Source organism: Thunnus thynnus, chromosome 4 (genome assembly GCF_963924715.1).
Source record: "Thunnus thynnus chromosome 4, fThuThy2.1, whole genome shotgun sequence".
Classification (NCBI taxonomy): Eukaryota; Metazoa; Chordata; class Actinopteri; order Scombriformes; family Scombridae; genus Thunnus; species Thunnus thynnus.
In genome coordinates, this window is record NC_089520.1 from 30,944,308 (window position 1) to 30,967,418 (window position 23,111).

At 38.8% G+C, this 23,111-nt stretch overlaps 1 protein-coding gene across 1 annotated transcript in view; it reads right to left on the reverse strand.

Annotated features, from left to right (window-relative positions):
• The window catches only part of cntn3b (contactin 3b), a 55,215-nt gene extending 33,292 nt beyond the window's left edge, over positions 1-21,923 (reverse strand). The window contains exons 1-4 of the mRNA XM_067588310.1: positions 21,513-21,923; positions 14,903-15,038; positions 12,416-12,551; positions 2,863-3,038 (exon numbers count right to left, since the gene is read on the reverse strand). Of these exons, the coding sequence (XP_067444411.1) occupies positions 2,863-3,038; positions 12,416-12,551; positions 14,903-14,957 (367 nt within the window). The 5' untranslated portion in view covers positions 14,958-15,038; positions 21,513-21,923. The remainder of the gene's footprint in view (positions 1-2,862; positions 3,039-12,415; positions 12,552-14,902; positions 15,039-21,512) is intronic.
• Positions 21,924-23,111: the final 1,188 nt, after the last annotated feature.

Genomic DNA, 23,111 nt, shown 5'->3' on the forward strand with positions numbered 1-23,111 from the left:
CTGACTTAGTAAATACAGGGTCCATCTCCTATAGACATTTATGATTCTGAGAAGCAGTGCTGGAGCGAGATTCACAAACCTGACAGATTGAAAAAGCCGAGCATAACAGCAGTTGATAATTATAACAGCAATGCTTTTGAAGCAGTGGGAGGTGAATCAGAGAGCTACTAATAATTACTTAGGGGACGAGGAAAGGATGACTCCTTCACCCGGATCCCGCAAAATGGCACAGAGGAGGGCAGAGATGTAGCTGGACTCCGTGCTGGAGGGGATATACTTTCCCTGGCCTCTGAGTAGAAGAATAATGGGCTTCACTGGAGTGAACTGACCACACACTGTAACTCTGAGAGCTAGAGGCCAAACTCACTGTAGCTGCAGTGATTCCTTTGTAAGCAGAATCAGTCTCTGCCGTATAAGAATGGTTGGCCTAGAGATTACAGAGAGCAACCATTACAGCTCGAAGATGATTGGTCTGGGCAGTGGCGCCACTCTATAGACATTCTCTGTTATTTATTGTGTCCAGAAGAGTTCCTGAGGAAATCTACTTTTACCTGCTCCAGAGACAACAAAATGCAGCTGTCCATGTATATCTGCTAGTTTAAATAAAAATTATTGGGTCTTATTTTGGTACTGTAACTTTGGCAACTATTCTTTATTCTAAGTTTCTATATTTCACAAAACTATAGTAATTATGCAAGATCAAAGTTGAAGCAGGAAGTCAGTCAGTAAACTGCATGGATGTACAAACAGAGTTGGATGTGGCATTGATACTTAGCCTTGTTGCTAATTTGGTCCAGTGACCAACCACAATACTGTGGCCCAAAAAGCATTTTCCCCATAAACTGCCATTGTAAAAAAGATGTCTGTAAAACTGTTGACAAGACATCTTTATCTGCAAACAAGGTCAGTTGTTAATATTGGTATTTTAAAATATTAAACCATGAGCGTTTCATATTTGCAAAACTATAAAAACTAATTGCCAGGAAAAGCTATTTTTATATGCGAAACATTATTCCAATGCAAAGTCAATGGGCAGAGTGGATGGGGCTGGGGAGAGAAACATTAATGCACATGTGCAGTGGGCCGCACAATGCAGAATCAAACCAAGAAGGTAGAAAACATTTTTGACTCATGTGTTGGCCGAGTAGTTAATTCTAATGAATGGATGCCATCTTGGAGTCCGGTATTCAGTTCTAATAATAAACCCAAGCTGAACTGTGATGTATGATTAAAGCAGACAGTTTGGGTAATCATTTTACTGACGGTCTAAATGAGTGCTTGTGTGATCATTTCAGTGGTCAAGTTTCTTGCACTGTCAGTGTCAGTGTCACCATGTTCCCAGATCTCACAGTTTAATATGGTGATTACAATGTTATCATAACTAAGGATTATGGTCAAAACTGTCAAAATAAGAACCAGGTTGTATGAAACCAGAATTTCCCTTTAAAGGAACAGTGTGTAGGATTTAGTGGCATCTAGCAATTAGGTTGCAGATTGCAACCAACTGAATACCCCTCCCCTCCCCCTCCTCTTCCAAGCGTGTAGGACAACCTACGGTGGCAGTGAAACTCGTAAAAAACACAAAAGGCCCTCTCTAGAGCCAATATTTGGTTTGTCCATTCTGGACTACTGTAGAAACATGGTGGTGCAATATGGCAGCCTCCATGGAAGGGGACCCGCTCCCTATGTAGATATAAAGGGCTCATTCTCAGGTAACAAAAACACAATGATTTTTATTTTCAGGTGATTATTCACTAATTAAAACATACTTATGAATATTGTATTCCATTTCTTCCAAGTCTGTTCTTCTTGATGCCACTAAATTCTACACACTGCACCTTTAAGGCAGTGTGAAACAGATCAATTTTAATATGTATATCAATGCTGATGTTTGCAAGTTTGTGTAAGTCTACATTTTATTCAGTTGTTTTTATTACTGATATGACCTATGGGCGGACATTTGCTTATAGTTGGTGCAGCTGAATTTTGAAAGCAAACAAAGCCCGAAAGAAAGCGTGGCATTTCTATCTTAGGGCAGCGGCCTCATTACAAGGAAAAACAGAGTATCAGCCACACTGATCTCCGTGACCTCCCTCATTGTGCATTAGGCAAGACAATAAATGTCAAGCAGCTCTGCTCTTCACCCGGTCCCCACAAGTGAGATTCATTACCGGCTATAGGGATAATGGCAGTCCATCTCCTGAGAGGAAGTGAAAGGCTCTCTATCCTTGGGACATGATCAATAGTCAGCAAGCTTGATCAAGAGAGGAGAGGTGCCTCTAGAGTTCCTGTCTGAAAGTTAGGACCCCACTCCACAGCATTTTCCAACCCACCTTTTGTCTTTTAAGCGGTAGGCTGGCAGAGCAGTAGCCTGTCACTGTCTGATCCACTCACAATCTGCTGTATATATTATAAATAAAAAGTGGATGATGATTATAAAGATACAAACACTTCTTAAGCATTATTTGTGTTAGTCTCCTTTAAAGTCAGGATCACAGGAGCTGGCATATCACTTGGCAAAATATGAGTCAATTTGGACTGAGCATAGATGCTGTCAGAGCTGGAACCACTAATGAGAATCAATGGAGTTCAGAGGCAGTCAGAAGCTGCCTCACCCACTGTGTTTGTTGCAACTGACATTTCATTCGATTACCATTTCCCCTCTCGAAAATCTATTCCCAGGCAATCTAAATGAGAAATCGGAATAGTAAATGAAAAAAAAAAAGAAAGAAAGAAAGCCTGGGCCACAACCATATTACATGCATGTCAGACCAATACAGAGCAAATACAAAGAGATGCCAGAATGTCATAACTGTGTCAGAGTTGTGCCAGAAACATGTTAGCAATTGTAGGATCACTTACATGCAAATTGGAGGCTGGCTCTGCGGCTGAGGATAGACCCCCACTTGGTGAAGGCCGTGCACTGGTACATCCCGGTGTCTTGGTCCTTGTCCAGGTTGCTAATGATCAGGTTGCCCCCAGACATGTGACGCCGGTAGTCATTCCCCAGATCAATGAGTGTTCCGTTTAGTGACCATCTAGAAAAACGCAAACACAATCAGTAGCTGAGCCCCCTGGAGATGCACGCTCACAGTATTTATCACAGGGATCGATTCGATCAGGCCGCCCACGTCATGCAGAGAAGATAAAGGTGAGTAATAAGAGTAGGGTTCTGTAATATTAACAGAGAAAGGTGAATGCTGTGTATTTCCCTTACAGCAAGTTAGGGGGACAAATGAAATGGAGAACTGCTATAGCTACCAGTTTTCACCTCTTTGACTTGATTTAAGTATTTTGTTTTTTTAATTTGGGCAAAATTCCAAAACTGAGGAAATCTGCAGTGGTGAGCATTGATTTTCCTACTTGCATAGTGAAGTGGATTTTATTTCACTGCAGTTTTAATTACCACCACCAAAGAGGTTATGTTTTTGATCCTGTTTGTAAGTAAGAAGGATATTTCAAAAACCTGTTTTTTTAAATACATTTTTAACACATTTTATTGACATTTGATGGAAATTTCAGGAGGATATCTGAATAACATGTTCATAGATTTAATTAAGGTTAGGGTAAATTTAGGCCAGGTAGATATCAAGGAAATTATGTTTCACAGTAAGAGTGAGCTTTTTGAAAAATTTTGCTTATTTTTAACTATGCTAACAGCATGGCTCAGGGGATGGGCTGTCTGTCTACCACTTTGGTCCATACAGAAATATCTCAATGAGTATTGTATGGATTACATTTTGTGCAGACATTCATGATCACCAGAGGATAAATCCTTATGACTTTGGTGATCCCTTGACTTTTCCTCTGGGGCGACCAAAAGGTGGACATTTTGAGGTTTTGAGTAAAAAGTCTTAACAACTATGGTATGGACTACCAGGACAGACATTTTTCTCCCCGCCAGGATGAATTGTAACTTTGATCATTTTATGTAGCACCATCAGGACTTCATTTAAATTTGTCCAAAACTTCAGTTTGCGACCAAAACTAATTTCCATCAGCATCGGCTGTACTTTGTGTTAAGTGCTAATTAGCAACTGTTAGGACACTAAACTAAGATGGTGAACATGGTAAACATTAGCATGTTAGCATTGTCATTTAGCTCAAAGCATCACTGTGCCTCAGTACAGCCTCACAGAGCTGCTAGCATGGCTGTAGACTCTAAGTCTATTTTCTGTGTGTTCATCAATCACTACTTGAATGAAAAATGAATCCCACAACTGCATTTCTCTTCCGGATGAAATTTGATGTGGATTTGAATCCAAATGCAGATTAAAAATGTCTAAATATCTTGTATTGTTAAAAGGAAAGGATTGTACAGCCTTGGCAGAGTTATGCACTCTCTGAGTGCTTTCTAATTAGTTTATGTTTGTGCTTTTGTGCTGTTGACTTATTGCTTTCTGACACTTTCATATTGCATTGTCTACAGACCATTTCCTTCAAAGAAAGGTCACAAGATACTCTGTCATGCAAGCTCAGTTCAGGAAGTGACAACTATTAATCACAGCTACCAACACAGACAAAAGACTGAATAATGTTTATGCTGAAAAATGAAACTACTTTATATGTGATGTGATTCACTGAAATCTAGTCTGACGGTGACACATTTGAAGGAGATGTGATACCTATAGGAGCAGAGAGGGTAACAGGACTTTATCTCAGAATATTAGCAACAATGAAAGATTATTTTAACTTTTTCTATTAGAGTTTGAGAAACAAAGCATTGTTGGAATGCTGTGTGTAAGTCTGCCACAGAGAGAGGTCTGTGAAATGACAATTCCAATGATAAGGAGGAGAAGAAAATCAATAATATATTTTTTTTTCCTCCCAGGCAAACTAACAGGCAGTTAGAATGATGCTTCGCACAGTCTTAAAGCAAGTCATGGCTCTCCCTAGTTTCCTGCCTGACAGACTACAAAAGACAAAGCTGTCTTTCATCTTGTAGCCTGCATTATTCATCTTACAGTCTGTGCCAGTCACTTAATCTGACTGATTTTGTCACTGTTCCAACAGTGATATTACTTTTAAATGTTCTATACTTGTCATGACAAAGCTCATGTTTCTAAGAATATACAGTATATGAACATGCATACTGTGTAAGCATTTAAAATAAAACACACATTTTACTATTACAGTGTTTTTAGATGAAGTATTTCTTGTATGTCTTGATTTGAATTCTCAGTTGTCCTTTTCCTGCTCTGTTTGTCCCAAAGGGAGGATTATTATATGTGCAAGAGGGGAGGAGGTTAAAAGGAAAGGGATGGGAAGCTAGTTATACTTGCAGCCACCCAGCATGATTGAACTTAATGGGAGAGGAAGGTGGGTAGCATGGACAGATCACACACCCCTGGAGCAGACAGCTGGCTGAGTGTGATGGTGTCTCTGCACCGTCGACACAATCAGTAAACCACTTCCCTGCTCTTGCTGCAGATGGTGACTTTGATATAGAAGACACAGGGAACCTGTCATCAGAAAGCCCATGTTTACCTCTGTCACATGAACACAGAAAAGGAAGCATAAACAGGAGCTAATGGGCTAGTTTCATTTTGCCTTTTAGTTTAGTTTTTTTTTAATTCTTGTAAAATGTACTTTTTCAGTCTTTGTCATTACTGACCGCTTGTGAACACAAAAATAAACCTGCACTTGGCAACTTCTCACAGGGTGGCAGTGTGAGGTAAGTGGAAAAAAATGTGAACCATCACAATATGTGAAAAAAACATCAGCAAAACAAACTGTTCGCAGCATCTTTACAGGCGGTCTTTAATCTCTTTATTAACAAGGGGACAAGAAAGGAAAACAATCTAACATTACTGGTGTGAAATGTAACCTTTTCTTGGAGGAGTGGTCATTCACTGCTGTTTGGTGCACTGTTTGAATTTTGTGCATATGTTGAAATTTGACATTTCTACTGGTTGTACAATGTTCCCACCAGTGATAATACACAGCATTGTTATTCAATTTGGAAAGAAAGGATCAATATCTGTCTCAATCTCAGTCTGTTTGCAACGCCTCAATGATGAATCCAAGTGATTATAGCCGTACTAGAAATCATTCACTATTAACTATTCACTACCCACTAGAGTATTCTATGTAGAGAACTATTTTGTGTGTCAGAAGGCAAAATCAAAAAATTATTTGAGACACTTCTCAAGTCATTGCTTTCATCTGGCAGTCTTTATAAAGGGTTAATAAATTATTTACTACTATCTTTATAGATCAGTTATAAAACATTAATAACATCAACTTGTGGGCTGCAAGTAAGCGGTCCTAAATGTTAATAAGTCATTCATAAAAGGTAAAATAATAAGTCTAATAAGCCAACTGCACATTTATAAGTCATCTGTAATTATAAATAGTAATTAATAAATGGGTATAAATATAAAATACAATCAAGTCTGTGGATTTAAATGTTAATAAGTCATTGATAAAGGGTTATTAGTTTCTCACTTTCTGATAAGCTGACAGCAGAAGTTACTCAGAAATCTTAATAAGTCATTAATAAAGCATTCTCTCTGCAATCAGAGTCTGCAGTCATAAACGTTAATAAGTTAATGTTAAATCATTCATAATGGATTTAGAGGAGTCTTCATATGAATTAAAGAACTAAAGAGACAAATCAAGTGTCATGCTGATGGAGGACAAACAGCAGTCACAACCTGGCTACTCACAACTTAAAACCCTTTATTATGAGGAGCTTTATTGGAAAGTGGTATTGATAAATCTTGGTTGGTGACCATGGATTGTGCACCAATTTTTATGTTGCATAATGTGATAATTGGAGTCTATTATATAGGATATAATTGTTTCCACCAGACATTCAGATAACACTAATGATTAACACACTATCTAGTGGACTAAAGTGAAGAGTAGAAGATTTGAGACACAGAGTGACATAGTTTTTGTTTAAGGTATTTAAGGGCGATGCATCACTCTTTTTGATAAAGGAAATTCAACTAAAGCAACTATAACAATAATCACTAATTAGTTTCCTGCAACTTGTGGCCAACCATCCTAGCAATATTTATCCTCTGTCTACATTACTATTCCTTCCCAAACTCAAGCCGCATCAGTAAACCAGTAAGGTGCAGCAGGCAGATCAAAGGTCTTAATGGCAGCACAACCCAAACTGACACATTGAATCTAACACCACACCAGAACGAGAGAAGCTTACAGTAAGTCCAGGAGAACAGTCCCATTTGCTATGGTGTGCTGCAGGCGCAGGCTGATCTGAGCATGCTCTGAATGAACTCTCCGTGACCTTGAGGTTCACATCAATTTTGCATGAGTTCTTCTCATCAAATAGACTGGGGATTGTACTGCAGCACTGGCTCACCTGGCTCTCCTTGAGGCCAGACACCCACAGAGACGGCAGTGACCACACAGACCACATACCGTTCGCATTCACGCGCACACACACACACACACACACACACACACACACACACACACACTTCACATCACGCACATGCAGAGCTTAGAGCTGGTAATGGAGATTCAACTGCTGACCAGGGTACTCTCTTCAATTATGTTTAGTAGGTTATTGCTGCTGCTTTTTAACAGATTGATGTTCATTTGACTTTCAAGCCAAATGTAACATAATAAATATTCCTAAAACCACCCTGTATCAGTGTGAGTGTTTTTGTGTGTGTGTGTGTGTGTGTGTGTGTATGTGTATCTGTGTGTATCAGCTTATAAAATCCTATGGAATTAGTGAAACATTACCAGAGATACAGAACATGTGCACACAGTGTAGACATACATTCTGTACCTGCATGCACACAGTCACAAACATTTTTGGTAAGGCCTTTCATAACTACAATTTATAGTCTGGATATGAAGCTTTTATTAAAATTAAAGTAAAATAAAATAAACACATGCATCCATGAGTAAAAAAAAATCAGAAATATAGTTTTTATTTACAGTTTAGCCAGTTGGTTTTAAAAGGATCTCATTAGCCTACCTTGTAAAAGGACAAATGACCTCCGAAAAGATAAAAATCAATTTGATTTGAAACAATTTCTAGATTCAGTGCTGTTATCTGCCTCTATGTTGACACTGAATTCATAACAAAAAAAAATACATCTTCAAATCATCCTCTCAGTTCTATTTATGTCCCTTTTACCCTGTACTGACCCCTAAACAAAGGTAGAGTCATACATCTGCCTGAAGTCACATTACATGATAGCAGACACCAGCCGGAGTACTTTTTTATTCCCTCTTTCCAATCACTGCTGTGCCCTTGATCCTGTGTTACAGCAGATTCATAGTAAACACATTGACAGGTGTATTCATAACGCACAGCTCTGAGCCCTGGAGTGTGCTCTGGCACTACACTGGACTATTTGTCAACTGGAGAACTGTCAGGTTTCCTGTTCGTATATTTGCCGTGTCAGAGTGAGTGAGATGAAGGTGGAGGGGAGCATCACAGTGTCTAGAAAAGCCAGCTGAACTCACTGCAGCTTATGATACAACAATAATCACTAAGGTTTATAAGGAAGTTTTTATGTTTAATTTAAGGTGTTTCCACTCTTCATCATCCATGCCTTCTTCAGTTAGTGGTTTCCTGAATTTTCCATAATGCTAGTCTGCAATGCATTCTGGTCTGCTGAGTCTTGTTCAGTGATTGATTTTTCCATGCTTGCTGAGCATTAGTGCAAACTGATGAGTCCGTAAAGCCAGTAAAGCATTTTGTTCTTTGATTGACAGTCCAATACTGAGATACCAGTAATGATTTGCCCCAATTAAAGGATAGGATTGGTGATATTCTATGAGTTTCTTATTGTCAAAACATCCTGCAAAAATTCTACAAAAATCAATAATGAATTAATCCTGCGAACAAGTACTGTCTGTGTATCCAAAACCTAATATATCTTATTCCTTTATGTCCTAGAGCTCCATTATTGTCCAAAAACTTTTGTATGAGCCACACTTTTACACTGGCTGATATATTCCTACATTAACATGAACACACACTGTAATTTATTTTGAGTCAATCCTACATAAACTGTAAATGCCCACTATTGAGCACCAAATGTGTCTACAACTGAAAATAGTCCCCAACAAATCAACAAATGCACTATTTACTTCTGTCTGAAAAATGTTTGTTAAAAACTATAGTGCTATGCTGGAGAAATTCACTGAGCTTTTTTTTTTTTTTTTTTTCAAAAAAAAATAAAACTCTATATTTTTGACTCCTTTTAAATGTCTTCAGTAAGAACAAATGGGCTTGGTGCCGAGTGCCACAGAGAGGGCAAGAAAGTCATAAAGTATTGCAAGGCATATTGTTGGTTTTGGTCTTTTCAAGGGATTTGTTGGCAATAAGAAACATATAGAATAACACCAGTGATATCCTTTAAGCCTTTTTTTCTTTATGCAATAGTATACACTTCTATAAAGATATACTACACAGTGTATCTATGCAAAGATCTATAATTGAGCCATTTGGCATGGTCAGTCTTAGACTACTTCTCAGAACAAGTAATGTGCCACTACCATACTATACTATGCTATACTATACTACACTGTTACCTAGTACTATAGGTTACTCTTACTCATATTTAGCATTACTACCAACTATGCAGTACACTTCATAAAATATACCCCTTATGAAAATAAAATGGATCCAGATAATGCATGACTAAACTCATATTTTAACAGTGGTAACTGTTTTAAGATGGATGTCAAGATGGTACATCTATAACTGTGGGGTATACAGGAAAGCTGAAACAGCCCGTTCTGAATGAACTGCCTTGCTAGATGCTGCAGGCATGTGTGAGGCTCCCAGCAAGGGTTAACATCAACTGCTCTGACAAATTCAATGTTGTCTGGCCCAATTTTCTGTATGGATATTAAACCAAATGGATGAAGTTTTCTTAATAGCAGCAGTAACTAAGGAAATTAAGTGTAAAGCTCTGAATGTAATACCCTCTTTCTTGGCACATCTAATTATACAAATTCTCTTCATTTGCAGGGTCTAGGCCCATGCATAGTTTTCAGAGTCTGGTGAAAGTCACAGCATGACCACTTCCTAAAGGCATTTTTTTCATTCTGCACAGGACATTTGAGGTTCTAATTTCAGTGTTAGTGAAATAAATTGCCAAGAATGTATGCTTTCTATTTTTTCATCAGGACAAAACAGTCCTGTCCTTGCCCGAAGGGAAACAAGTCAAGGACAATCAGTGTCAGAAAAACTGATGCAACCCAAATAAAGCTCAAAATATAACTCCTTCAACTAAGTAAAATTAAGGGCAGGAATCTTGTGTCTTTAAAAGCATTTCCAGAAATGTCAATCCACAGTGGTGAGAGTTTGCTCACTCAAACACCAAGCCTTCCTTTTAAACCTGGTTTCAGATTTTTTCTTCATAATTGAGGGCACTGACTCCAAGCAGTGGAACTGCTGACCTAGATGAATATCAGCAGTGTGAAATATGTGTTGTTTTGTCCTACAAACAGCAGCCGGGTCTCCCCCAAATGGTAGAAAATAAAAAAAAAATAAGACAGGTGCCATAAGGCTAACTATAGAAGCAGGGTGAGGTAAAAAAAAAAAAAAACCCAACAACTCTGAAATAAGAGCAACAGAAAGAGTGAGAGCTACAATTATTTTTTATATTGATTAATCTGACAAATAATCATTTAGTCTATGAAATGTCAGAATTTTGTGAAACATGATGATTACAATATCCTAACAGCTAAGGTGATGTTGTTACATTGGTTTTCTTTTCAAATATTCTAAAAAACATGATATTCTATATAATATCACATAAGTTAAAGAATATCTTCACAATTGAGAAGCTGAAACAATTTATCGCTTATCAGTATAGTTGCAGATCTGACAATCGACTAGTCAATTAATGAACTTATCGTTTCAGCTCTGGGAAGAGGAGGGGTGCATAATTTGTAGTGTGGTATGACTGAAATATTTAAGTTGTAATGAACAACTAAACCTATATACTGCAGTCCTCTGATTTTAAAATCAAAACTATTGCTTATTTACACATCAAGTGATATGTCCTATGATAGTCTTAACTACAGGTTAGAATGAGTCAAATATTTGATCTCCTTTTATCTCTGTTTTGGTAGCCACAGGTTGACTCTTTAACTGCTAAATGCTGTATGTTCACCAGCTATTCACTAATGTTGTCTGTCTGCTGTTGATGTGGGGCAAAAAGCAGTTTATCAGTCAGCTTATCAGAGCTTTTTAACTCAAAACAGGTGCCTGCTGCTGGAAACGAGGTTGATGAGAGCGGTTCTCAACCAAAACATTAACAAAAAATTTAAAATTAAAGTTGCAGGCCATAAAAACCAAAACAATGAGATGAAAGAGACTTATTGAAGATAATTCTCTGTGGGTTTGTCACTACCAGTGACTCCTTCCACATTACACATCATCATATAAAATATTGGTTAATGCAGCTTTATTATGACAATAATCTGTGCATACTGTAACTGCTCTTGTAATATTATGTCAGACTTCAGCTTACTCAGCTGGAAGGAAAGTTGCAGATGATATTGAAAAAATCACCATTTGAACCCAGAAAAGAGAACTTCTTGAGCAACACAAGTGAATGTCAGAATCCCTTAAGTTGCGGGTGAAATAATGCAAGTGATGGTTTCTACTTTATCCTCAGAATAGCTCAGGTTGCACAACAAGTATAATGATAGCCCCCCTCCCCACTGCTGTGCCTGGACCATGTTTTCAGCACAGACACATTATAGGAAATGTAAGCATTTAACAGAATGTCACTCACAAGGTTATTGCCTCTCTCTCCTGTTTGCTGTGCATCTACATGGTGCTGACCAAGCTCCGAAACACAATCTACCACAAAAAACACCGCCAGCTGCCATTTTCAGGCAGGCTCCCTGCACCGCCCAGGAATAGCCAGAGAGATATCAAAGGATCTACGGTGCAAATGAGTCGCTGGAATCTCCTTTTCTCTCCTAATAATTTCTTAAGCCATGCACCATATTATAAATCATCAGCTTTAGTTGTACAGTGGCTTAAATCTTATCATTAATAAAATTAACCTCACTCATATCAGCGGAGTTGGCATATTCATCAACCACAGTAGCAGGCCCCTGACTCTAACTCTACATCACAGCTCAGGCTGAAAATAGATAAGCTTTTTTCAATTAGAAATGGATGCTCAATTAAGCAGTAGCTCTTTGAAGCCTGTCTTTTTGCTGGATGGTGTGTAATCTCTCTTGAGCATTTATGTCCAGAAACGTTGTTCTTTAACAAATCAATAGCAATCAACACTATCAGCGCCATCTTTGATTTCCGTGGAAGCAGCAATGAAGATTCACAAGCAATTAAGAGACGATGGATTTTCACCATGTGATGCGGATGTAGAGCACAGCGCAGGTAGATGGCTAGCTGAGGCTCGTGGGGGATGTAACGTTTGATGTGGTAATTTACCTGTACTGCGGAGAAGGGCTCCCTTCTGCCTCGCAAGCGATGGTAGCTTGCTGGTCTGGGGAGTTGATCGGTAAAATGAGGTCACTTGGCTCTGTCCTCCATCTTGGCCCTTGAAATATGACATCCTCTGTACAGGCTGGGGAAAGGGGAGAAAGTCTGTAGTAGTACAAGCCAGGAAATTGTCTGTTTGACCTTAAGAAAAAATACTGGAAGAATTCAGCAAAATCATAAGTAGTGGGAGGAGAAATAGTTAATCTTGCTGAAATACAGCAACTTTCTCACATTCTGTGTATATTAGTTTTAATACACTATATATGCAACTCTTATTCTCTGAACAGTTTTGTTATTTACAAAGACAAGCAAATAAATACAAAGGATTATTCCCATGATGTTATGTGTACATTATTTGCTTGTCTCGCTGTGAGTAAAGTAAATCCCACTTATCTGTGACATTAACTGCTAATGCAGATATATTTGGTAACTGTTTCATTGTATGCTACTGTATTTTTCAAATGAGCCTGACACTTGAAATAGTAAAGAAAAAAAACAAACAAACACTGGCACGTATGTGTATTTACCCCAGCTTTGCATACGGAGCCTGATTTCCATGATGCCAGACCTCACTCTTTCTCACTTTATCATAATGATATATCATCATATTGTTGCTAGCGTGCAAGAAGTGATTAATCTCCCATGTAAAAATGCAACTAAATAAATAATCCTGCAAATATGTCATACAATGCATATAATTATTGTGTAAATATTAAACTGGCTTGGGAGTTTGGGACAATTTTATGCGGTTGCACAGAGCTCACATATACTGAGTGATACAATTAAACTTGTTTCCTGTTAATTACTTGCCAGAAACAGTATCCTAATGTTAATAATAGTTAATAATAATTGAGGACTAAAGATGAGGGCTAAAGTCTACAATTAGTTGAGTACTGAAGTAGAAAGTCAATTTTCACGTTTCCTCGGTAATGAATGGTTCCTTGTAAGTGACAGCACTGATAAATAAAGCAGAGTTATCTTTTTTTAGATCCTCTATGTCATACTCCACATGCACCGGTTAATTGAGGCCATAAGGATGCACTCATCTGCCAGCAGCTTAAAAGGAAAGGATGTGGAACACAATCTGGTATAAATGAAAGCAGAGTCAGCAGACGGCCAGAGTAGGCCTAATTAATATCTACTGCTAACAGATTGCAGCATGTGGCTAACAGTTCTACACATGGTTTTAACCAGTCATAATACGTCAAGGAATCAACACATATTTCATTGTGTGATAGATTGAAAAACCAGATATGACAACAAATCACAGCAACTCTTGGTGGCTGTTGAGAAATATGGAGATGTTACAATTAGCTCCAAACCACCCTCCAACTAAATATTGTTAAATTTGGGCGAAATCTGACACTGTCAGAAAACATTATTGTGGAACTAATAAATGATCAAACAACTGGCATCACATCATGGCTTGAACATCAAATTAATTCACTACAGCCTTTATTTAATTCAACAGCCTCTCCCTAATGTGAATTTGAATAAAATGCCATGCAGGCTAACATCTAAGGTTGTCATTGTATTTTGTGGGGTTGACACATTGTCCCGGGATACAGAGCCAGACAACATGACACTTCAGATGTCATAATGAGTGTTATCAGCTGCAGTGATTTTTGAGGGTTTTCAAGTGTATGATCACTGAACACTGAATAAGAACTAGCACCTATGGACAGTAACCATAGCCTTGCTAAAAACATGCGCCGTCCGTTAGGAAGGTGAGATTGCTCGGATCTCGCTCCCTTGAGTGCTGGGCGTGAATTACCCATGAGCCAATTTGAATAACATTCATTGGGATTTACAATGTCATTTGAACAAGGGTTGACATTCTGCTGGAGTGTCTGTGTTTCTGCTGCTTGAATCCCAGGCGGCCACAAGGGCAGAGTGAAGCACGGAGGCGAGTAGATTGTGCTAAAATGCAGGGCTGGATTCATTGCATGGATCCCGATAATGATCTGGACAGGCCATAAACAGGAATGGGATTGGACTCCCAGTTGTCCCTGACAGTGTACTGTAAATGTGCAGCAGGACACTGCTCTAGGGAGTGGTGAAGGACATCATACCAGAACGCTGTACATGTAATGACTGCAGCTTAATCAGTGTAACCTTTTTGGTCCAGAAGAAGAGGTTTTCTGAGGTTATTTACCACTGTTCTGATTCTGTCTCTACCTCACTAATGGATAAAATTGTATATCGCATACAAATACCTCTTACTAACAATGTGATGTTATTTTTAACATCTAAACTCAGAGACATGCATTTAGTCTAAGGTACTGTGGAACAACATAAAAAAGAAGAGCACTAATATCCTTGACTAATGAATATGCTTTGGAAAATACACATTTATTAGCAGAGATGTTATCTTGACATAAACCATGACAACAAGAGCAGTGAGTCTCAAATATAATACGTGTTAAAATATCTTACCTGCAAGGCATCCAGTGATTGATAGCAGAACAATTTGTTTCCATGGTAACATCATCTTTAGTTGCTGGGGGCTAATAAGACTCTCATCCAATTGCTTGTGAATGGAACGCTCCCCCTTGAATACAAGAATTTTAATCTGAAGGGAAAGTAATTATGGATGTGATTAAAATATGACATTTTGATCCAAATACGACAAGCATTCAACAGCAAAAAACACGATTATAGCACTTCTAAGTTACATAATTGGTTCTTATTATTTGGGAGTTATGTGAAGTGAATCTTGAGGAAGTGAGAAGAGATAGGGGAAAACAGCTGACAAAAACCTGAGGATACAACCAGGTGGCACAGAAGAAGAAACAGCTGCTAAATGGGTATGTTTTCTTCTACCTTGCGTGTTTCTCATCCCGCCTAACAAGCTCAATTCTGCCGCTTTAAAGAAAAGTGAGGAAGGAAATGATTGACCTCAAAAGATACTTCTCTCTCCCTATTTGACTAATAATAGGAACTGGCAGACTGTGTATACCGGCACTCCACAAAATGCCACTTCATACTTCAACAAAGGATTTGGTGGCCGACTGAATGTAAGCAAAATGACTGTTTTCATTTTTGTACAAATGCATCATATTCCTTTAGATAAACAGAACATATGAGACGGTCACATACTGAAACAATAAATATGGTACATGCCATTTTCACCTATAGGGTTCAGCGATATAAATGAAAAATACTGCAAGATGATAAAAATTTGTCTATCTATTTAAAAGGGCGCCCCACCAGTTTTACACATGAGGACCAGTTATAACAGTTTGCACCGAGGCTATATTTTAGTTTGGGTATATTACCCAGCAGGGTTATATAAAATAGGACAAATACTAAGTCAAAACCTATTAGGTATCCATGGATACTGGGTAAAGTTAACCCAGTATTGAACTGTTGCTATACTGACCCAAATTGGTTTAATTTTGGCCCAGTGATTTTTTACATTTACATTTATTCATTTGGCAGATGCTTTTGTCCAATATTTTTGTCTGACATACAAATGAGGTATAATCCAAGCCACACTGGATCAAGGTGAAGCCTTTGAGAATAAGTGACATAACACTTAATAACACATGAGTGCCTAGCAAATTATTTTTTTTTAGAGAAAGAAAAAGCTAGATGGAGAGGGATGGAGAGAAAGAGAGAGGGCATATTAAGTGAGAAGGTACTCTGAGAAGAGGTAGGTCTTCAAGCAATTTTTGAAGACAGAAAGGGATTCTGTTGACCGATTTCAATTAGGTAACTCATCAGGAGCACACAGGAGAAGAGTGTGGATTTAGATTTCCTGCCTCACAGTGAAGGTAGGACTAGTAATGGTTCATTTGCAGATCGTAGTGAACGAGAAGGCTCATAAACCTGAATGAGGGAGTTCAGGTAGGTGGGTGCCGTGCTAGTGCAACACTGTGGGTGAGCATTAGTGACTTGAACATAATGCAAACTGCAACAGTAAGCCAGTGGAGAGTAATGGAAAGAGGAGATATTTTAGTATGTAGGTTCAGAGATGGAGCGGGGTTCTCACGCAGCTTCACTGTCAGGTCAGGATTTGTGGGCAGTCACCCGTGGGTAAGCTAGCTGTTGGTCAGTAATGGTCAGTTAATACTGGGACATTTTTTATTCAAAATTTAAACTACCATTCAAATCTGTGAAATCAAGTAAATATTTGCTCTGTAATAATCTGAATTCAAAACTTCAGTTCAAACTTGACTGAAATCCTAAAAGTCACTGATCTTGTTCTCTTTGCTAACACAAACTACTAGAGAGTCATGCTCAATGGATAATCTTGACGCTAAACCATCTGAGAAGTAATATGTGGAAACTTGCTGCCTTTTTAAAACGCACCTACCTAACAGTATCATTAACCTGTCACTCAAGTGAGGCAGCACAGACACCACAAATGAATGTAACGTCAGTTCTACAGCGAAGTTACGTGAGTTGCATTCATATGAATTTTAACAAAATATGTTTCAATTTTTTCAAACTTGACTTTTTGAAAAAGTGACAGCCCTAGTAAATAATGCCTTCAAATAATAGGCTGGCTGCTTGTTTAAACCTCCAATGTCTTGTTTTCTCTTTCAACACATGTTAACATATGGATATGGTTGCTTTGGAGTTGTTGAAGGAAGGGGGCTATGTAAAGAAATGTTTCATTATGTTACTTATTAACCTAATGTAAAAAGTTGTCGAGGAATTTGTAAAGTGTTGTAATAACGCTTTAAATGAGATATGTAACAAGTCATTAAATTACGGTTTTTGAATAACTTCATTAACTAAAATCCATTGGTTGTGTAGCTTGACTCATACAAAGGACTAAAACTCAGGATATCTCAACCTCTGCTGCATCCATTTGGACTTTTTTTTTTCATTATGCCTGTGTTGACTTCTCCAACTTTGTGGAAGCATGATACCAAATTGCTGGAGCACCCCTTTAATATCTCTAGTATACAGCTATTGTTGCAAATCAAAGAGCTGGGCTGTTGCATGGCAATACTAGAATTCTGAATCAATGTAACGAAGTAGAGGATTTTCAGATAATGGGTTCTTTCAGATAACCCATCCAACCACTGATCAATGACCTAAATGGCCTTTAAAACTTCTCTCATATGGAGGTGGAACCAGGAGCATTAAGACTGTAATTGTAGTATCAGTGGCACAGGAGGGGCTTTGCTCAAGCTCTGACCTACATCACAGTAAGTGGAAACTGATACGCCTCTCAGGATTAAGAATTCAACCCAACCCCTCATCCTTACAACACTACCCTGTTGTGCGGATTAACCCAGGGCTATCTTTGGAATACTTGAAACAGACCTAAATACCACCACTCACTTGTTTCACCAACTTGTAACTGTAGGATTGTGGCTGTGGTCTGACATGAAAAGCATTGCTACATAATCTTATGGAGGAGTAAGAAGCAGCATCGTGGTGCTGAGCAGCCACACAGTAGAATCTACAGGGAGGATAAATCATCTCATTTGCATGATCATAACTTAATGGCCAGTGTTGGCTTAGCTCAACTGTCCTGGTGCCAGTAATTGTTCTTCATCTGGTGTAATTGCAGGCACAGCGAGATTCAGAGTGGATTTCCTGGTGTCTCTCAAAATTTAGGGGGCGTTTTGCCACTCTAAAAACCCATCACATTGGATTACACGGTTTGAGATTCTACTGGAGGAAAAAAAATGTGTGCTGCATTTTTCAGTTCGAGTGCAGTATTAACTGCCATCCGCTTTCTGGAGGATCCAACCTCGTCATCCCAACCCATCAGTCCAAAAAGCTTCCAAGATCCTGAGAGGAAAATCTCCTCGAAAAGACTTTCTCTGCAAGTTGGATGTTACACAGTTCATGGCAGTGTCTCCACTGATATGATGGATACTTTTCTCTGAGTGCAGCTTTATCCTGGAGTCTGTAAAACCTGCACTGACATTTTCATTTTTTGAACATTTTCCTCATATAATTGTTATTTCTGAATTAATGCTTTGTTAAAGGGCCCAATATATGCCAGTTTTCCAGCCGCCGTTTAAGAACGGTGTGTCACTCTGCTTTCAGGAAATTCAGCGGCTCTCAGCTGAGTCACAGTTAAAAGTTATAATTCAAGGGAACACACTGAGTAGTTGTCTTTTTTGGGAGAATAAATGCTCAAATTAAAGGAAAAAATTCCACTATTGACCTTGAAAAGCCTGCATCAGTGGCAAACCCTACAGTAATGTTCATTAGCTGAAGCCTTTAATAATTTCAAAAGGAAAAGAAAGAAACAAACAGTGGACACTGATAAAACTGAAAGCAACTCCTCCTGGGCTTTGTGGCGATAAAGGTGAGGTGGCATTTTCTCTCTTGGCTCTCTCAACTGAAATGATGAGCAAAAGATTGCTCTGCCAAATGTAATGAGGCATCACACTTTCACCTCCACAGAAGCTAAACATAATGGAAGTCATTGGCTAAACGCATTCCAGAGTAAATGAGATGACTTCTTGGTTAGTGGGGCTGTTGTTTGGCACATAATTGATAGGAGAGGTGGTTAAAGGCATCCATTCTCCCCCCTAGGGCAGCATAATTGCAAAAGAATCTAATAAGGGAGGGAGGAAAGGAGAGTTTCTATCGTAGGGGTGTGCAAACTCAAAGTCTGTATTCAGATCACATGCAGCACACAAGCAACACAGAGCTGAAGGGACCAGATATATCAGATATTGTAAGAACCCCTCATACTCCTTTCAAATTGAAGACCAGTGGCAGGATGTATTCACTACAGTATATGATGCATTCATTCCCACTGAGTTATTGTCTTTAATGACAATGTGCTGCCATCTCCATTAAATCACTCAGCAAGAGAACCTGGGAGACAAGGATCTGCCACCAAGGACGGACTCAATCTGAACACGCAGCTGCTCTGTGGTTTTGCCAATGAATGAAGAATTCACAATTAACCATGCACTGATGCCTCTGATTTACTCTGACTGACTGAAGACCTGCACAAGTCTATTTCACATGAGCCAGGGAAGATTAAAAAAATAACTGGAGTGATTAACAAATAAAGGCACAGCTTAATATCTGTATTTCACGGCTTCGGCTGCAGCGAAATACTTGATGAAAAGAGGAGCAAAGGAGTAATTGTTCTGTATCGATTGTGTCATAACTACGCATCATCTTAGGTGAGTGAATGATGCTTCCCATGACAAATTATGCATTAAGGTTTCAAATATGAAGCCATTTCATTCAATTGCACCCCACCCACCCCACCACAACTCAATCTCAACAGCTGTTACATTAACATTCATGAAAGAATTGGTTGAATGCATATTCTCTCTTGAGGTGTTTTCTTCTATTTCATTTCAAGCAGCCAGGCTAAAAAAAAAAAGAAAAAAGTAACCACTTCACACGTGTGACTGACATGTCACACTGCATGTATGAATAAGACAGCATGATTAGGACTGTGGCTGTAGTAAGGTATGAATGCTGAATATGGACGGGGCTCCATGGAAATAAATATTCGTGTGAAATGTGCCACTCCAGTGAAAAACAGGGACATTATAGCACTTAACACTCAACATGTTTTTTCACACAAAATACATAAAAACTGTCATTTCTCATTCACTTCTAATTCCTCTTTTCACATCGTTTTTAAAATACATTAAATATCTGTTTACCATAGTACAACTAAACATCTGGGCAGGCCGCTCCTCAGACCTTATACAGCTGTGTATTTTCATGCGAAAAATCACTGAATCCCTGGAAGACAGCAGGACGCCCCCAGTGACTCCCTCCGATGTTAAACACGGCTGCATCCCTCAGCTGCTGCCTAACGCAGGGCAGGAGAGTAAGTGCACTTAAAAGAGAGGGAAGCAACGATCCATTTCTCAACCCCATCATCAGCCAGGCACATCCCCAGACCCTCATCCTAGATACAGCTGCAAACACAACTGGAGGTCAAGGATGAGGAGCAGGAGACACTCACACAGGCTCTTTACTTTTTTGGTGTGTGTCTATGTGCTATTCAATCAATTTTACAGCCTTTCCGGAAAGAAACTGGCTGTACAATGTAATTGCCACTCTAGTTCAATCAAAAGGGTTTTCAAAGCAAATGGTGCTACAAACTCATCCCTGCACTGCCATGCTGGATATTACTGCGTTATAGAATAATTTGCTGCATGGCTTCAAAGACACGTTTCACCTCTCATTTGGCTACTGCTTGTTATTCTCCAAATATGTGCAAAGGATCTATAAATAAACATGAATAGAAGGGGGGAACGATTACAATCCCTGCTGAATAGCAGGATACTTTGAAGATGCAGCAGGCTGAGTGTTTTTCTCCTGCTGCTGGGTCTGTCCTTTTGCAGTCTGCGTGGAAAAAAAAAAATAGTTGTGTGCAGACCACTGGTGGCCAAATATTTGGTTTTCCAGAGAAATGAGAGTGGAGCTCAGCTGTTAAGATAATGTCTTTAATAACACTCCCCTGTAGGCTGCAACTATATAATCCTGTGAGGATTTTTAAAAAGATGCTAGACAAATATCAGCATGGTTAGATATTAGATGGCTTACAAATACAATTCAGTAACATAAAACCAGTATTTAAATAATCCACATAAACTCTTTTACTCTGCAGAGACAAAAAAAAAAAATTGCCTTTAACAAGTTGGAGAGCTTTTCTCCAGGCGTACAGTCCTGATGGTGCTTCTCTGTGTGACTGAGCAGAGCAGCACCATATGGACTTTGTCCTAGATGAGGGAAATTAGCCCCATCAGTAATATTCCCAGTAGGACCCTCCGAACCATTTTTGAGGCTCGACTAAAAACGCAATCATCAGCATCATGCATGTGTGACCACTATCAGCATGCACACTCTGCTCAGTGCCCCTTCCCCCGATTATAGAAAATTAGATAAAGACATCTCACCACGGGGTTATAGCTTTATAGGTTATATTATATTGCCCCATGAGTCACATTAAGTTGCATTTATCTGCAAAAGCAAAGGCAGCAAACTCAGCAGCACGCAGTTTAGTAGATATTAAAAAGAAAAGCTGGAAAATAACGCGCGAACATGCTGGATGATGGATGGATAGTTGATGGATGTGATGGATACTTACTTGTCCTAGGATGCAGTTTTTTTCCTCTTCATTAAACTGCTTTGATTGTAATTCCACTATCGGTTAGATGTGTTATTTCGGGCTCTAATGAGCGGATAACATTCTTCACAGCAACTCTTCTTCTCTCACAAGCCAAAAGAAGAGGTTGCTCTGTGCTCCAGTAGTGTTTGCGCTCTGCACTTAATTGTGCTCCGTCTAAGTGCGTCTCTCGGTGTTTGAGGATGTGACTAACAGGAGTAACCTCTGCCTCGGTAAATTCCAAAATCGGTGAATTTGCTGGCTGAGGAGGATACGCGCTATGCACCGGGATGTTCCTCGACCTCCTCGTATTACACTCCACGAGACGCTGCCAAGAAGCAGAGAGGACAGCGGTGCCTCTGAGCGGAGATTCACATTGTGCGCATCCCCGGGCTCTGCTCTCTTTGTGCGCAGGAAGAAGCGCCCACTGGTGACGCGTGAAAACACCCATCGCAGCACACACACAGTAATGCGCCACCAGCCTATAGGCACCTGCCATTCCTCGGCTTTAAGTGAGTGCACATTTGTTCCCTTGATATTTAGTGCTACAGAGAGAAAAGAGATCAAGTGGAAATTTGCAGAAAGATTTTGGAAATCATATCTGGTTAGAATAAAAGAAAGAAAGAAAGAAAGAGTCAGGGGAACATTCTGAAAATGAACTCAATCATTTATCACAATTACCAAACAACCTGATTTCTGATATTTAGTCGGTAAAAACGTTGTTGTTATTTGTTTTTTATTTTAAAATATCCCAAAAGATGTTTTTATGGGGTTAAAAAAATCAAATAATCAATAATCAATAATCATCTTTATTAGATGTCCAACTGAGTCCACATAGAGTGTTTCTGAAGAGTGTGAATGGGACCACCTCACTCTGAAGCTTGCAGTGCTTTAGACAGGTGCTTTAGTGCCTATGGGTCTCTAAATATGTGTCACCTGATTTACATTTCATTGTTTTCATGATGCAAGCATCTGAAATCATTTGTGAGTATTTTCACAGCTCCTTTCAAGGTCTTAAATGTACAGTAATTCTGCTGGTGCATAATTTCCTCAACACTTCACATATAAAATATATAAAAGCATGGTTCAATATATGGGAGCTTTGTTTGGCTCTTGTTTGAACACAGGGATGTGGACATTACACATAAAAAAACTATGTCTTGTGAAATGTATGTACTGTATATGAGTGCAATATCATTGGAATGCCCCATCTACACTGGATAACATGACACACAGTTATGACACATATTGAAAAAGACTTCCATCAACTGACTTTTATGTTCAACAACCAATCGTTGCTGTAGAACACATACTGTAGCCTACACATTCCTAAACCAGGGAAAAGAAATGTTTTACAAAGAAACAGAGTAGAAACACAACATAAAAGCTAACCTAGGAAAACATCTGTTAAACCTCTGACAGTGTAAAAGTGTCCATTTCAAAGACTTTGTATTATTTCATAGTCTTCCAACAAAAACAAATCTTTCTTTAGTTCGACTGAATGAACTTTTATAGATCATGTCATAAAGGACAATATAAAACAAAGTGCATTCAATTTTCTATCTAATTTAACTCACATAA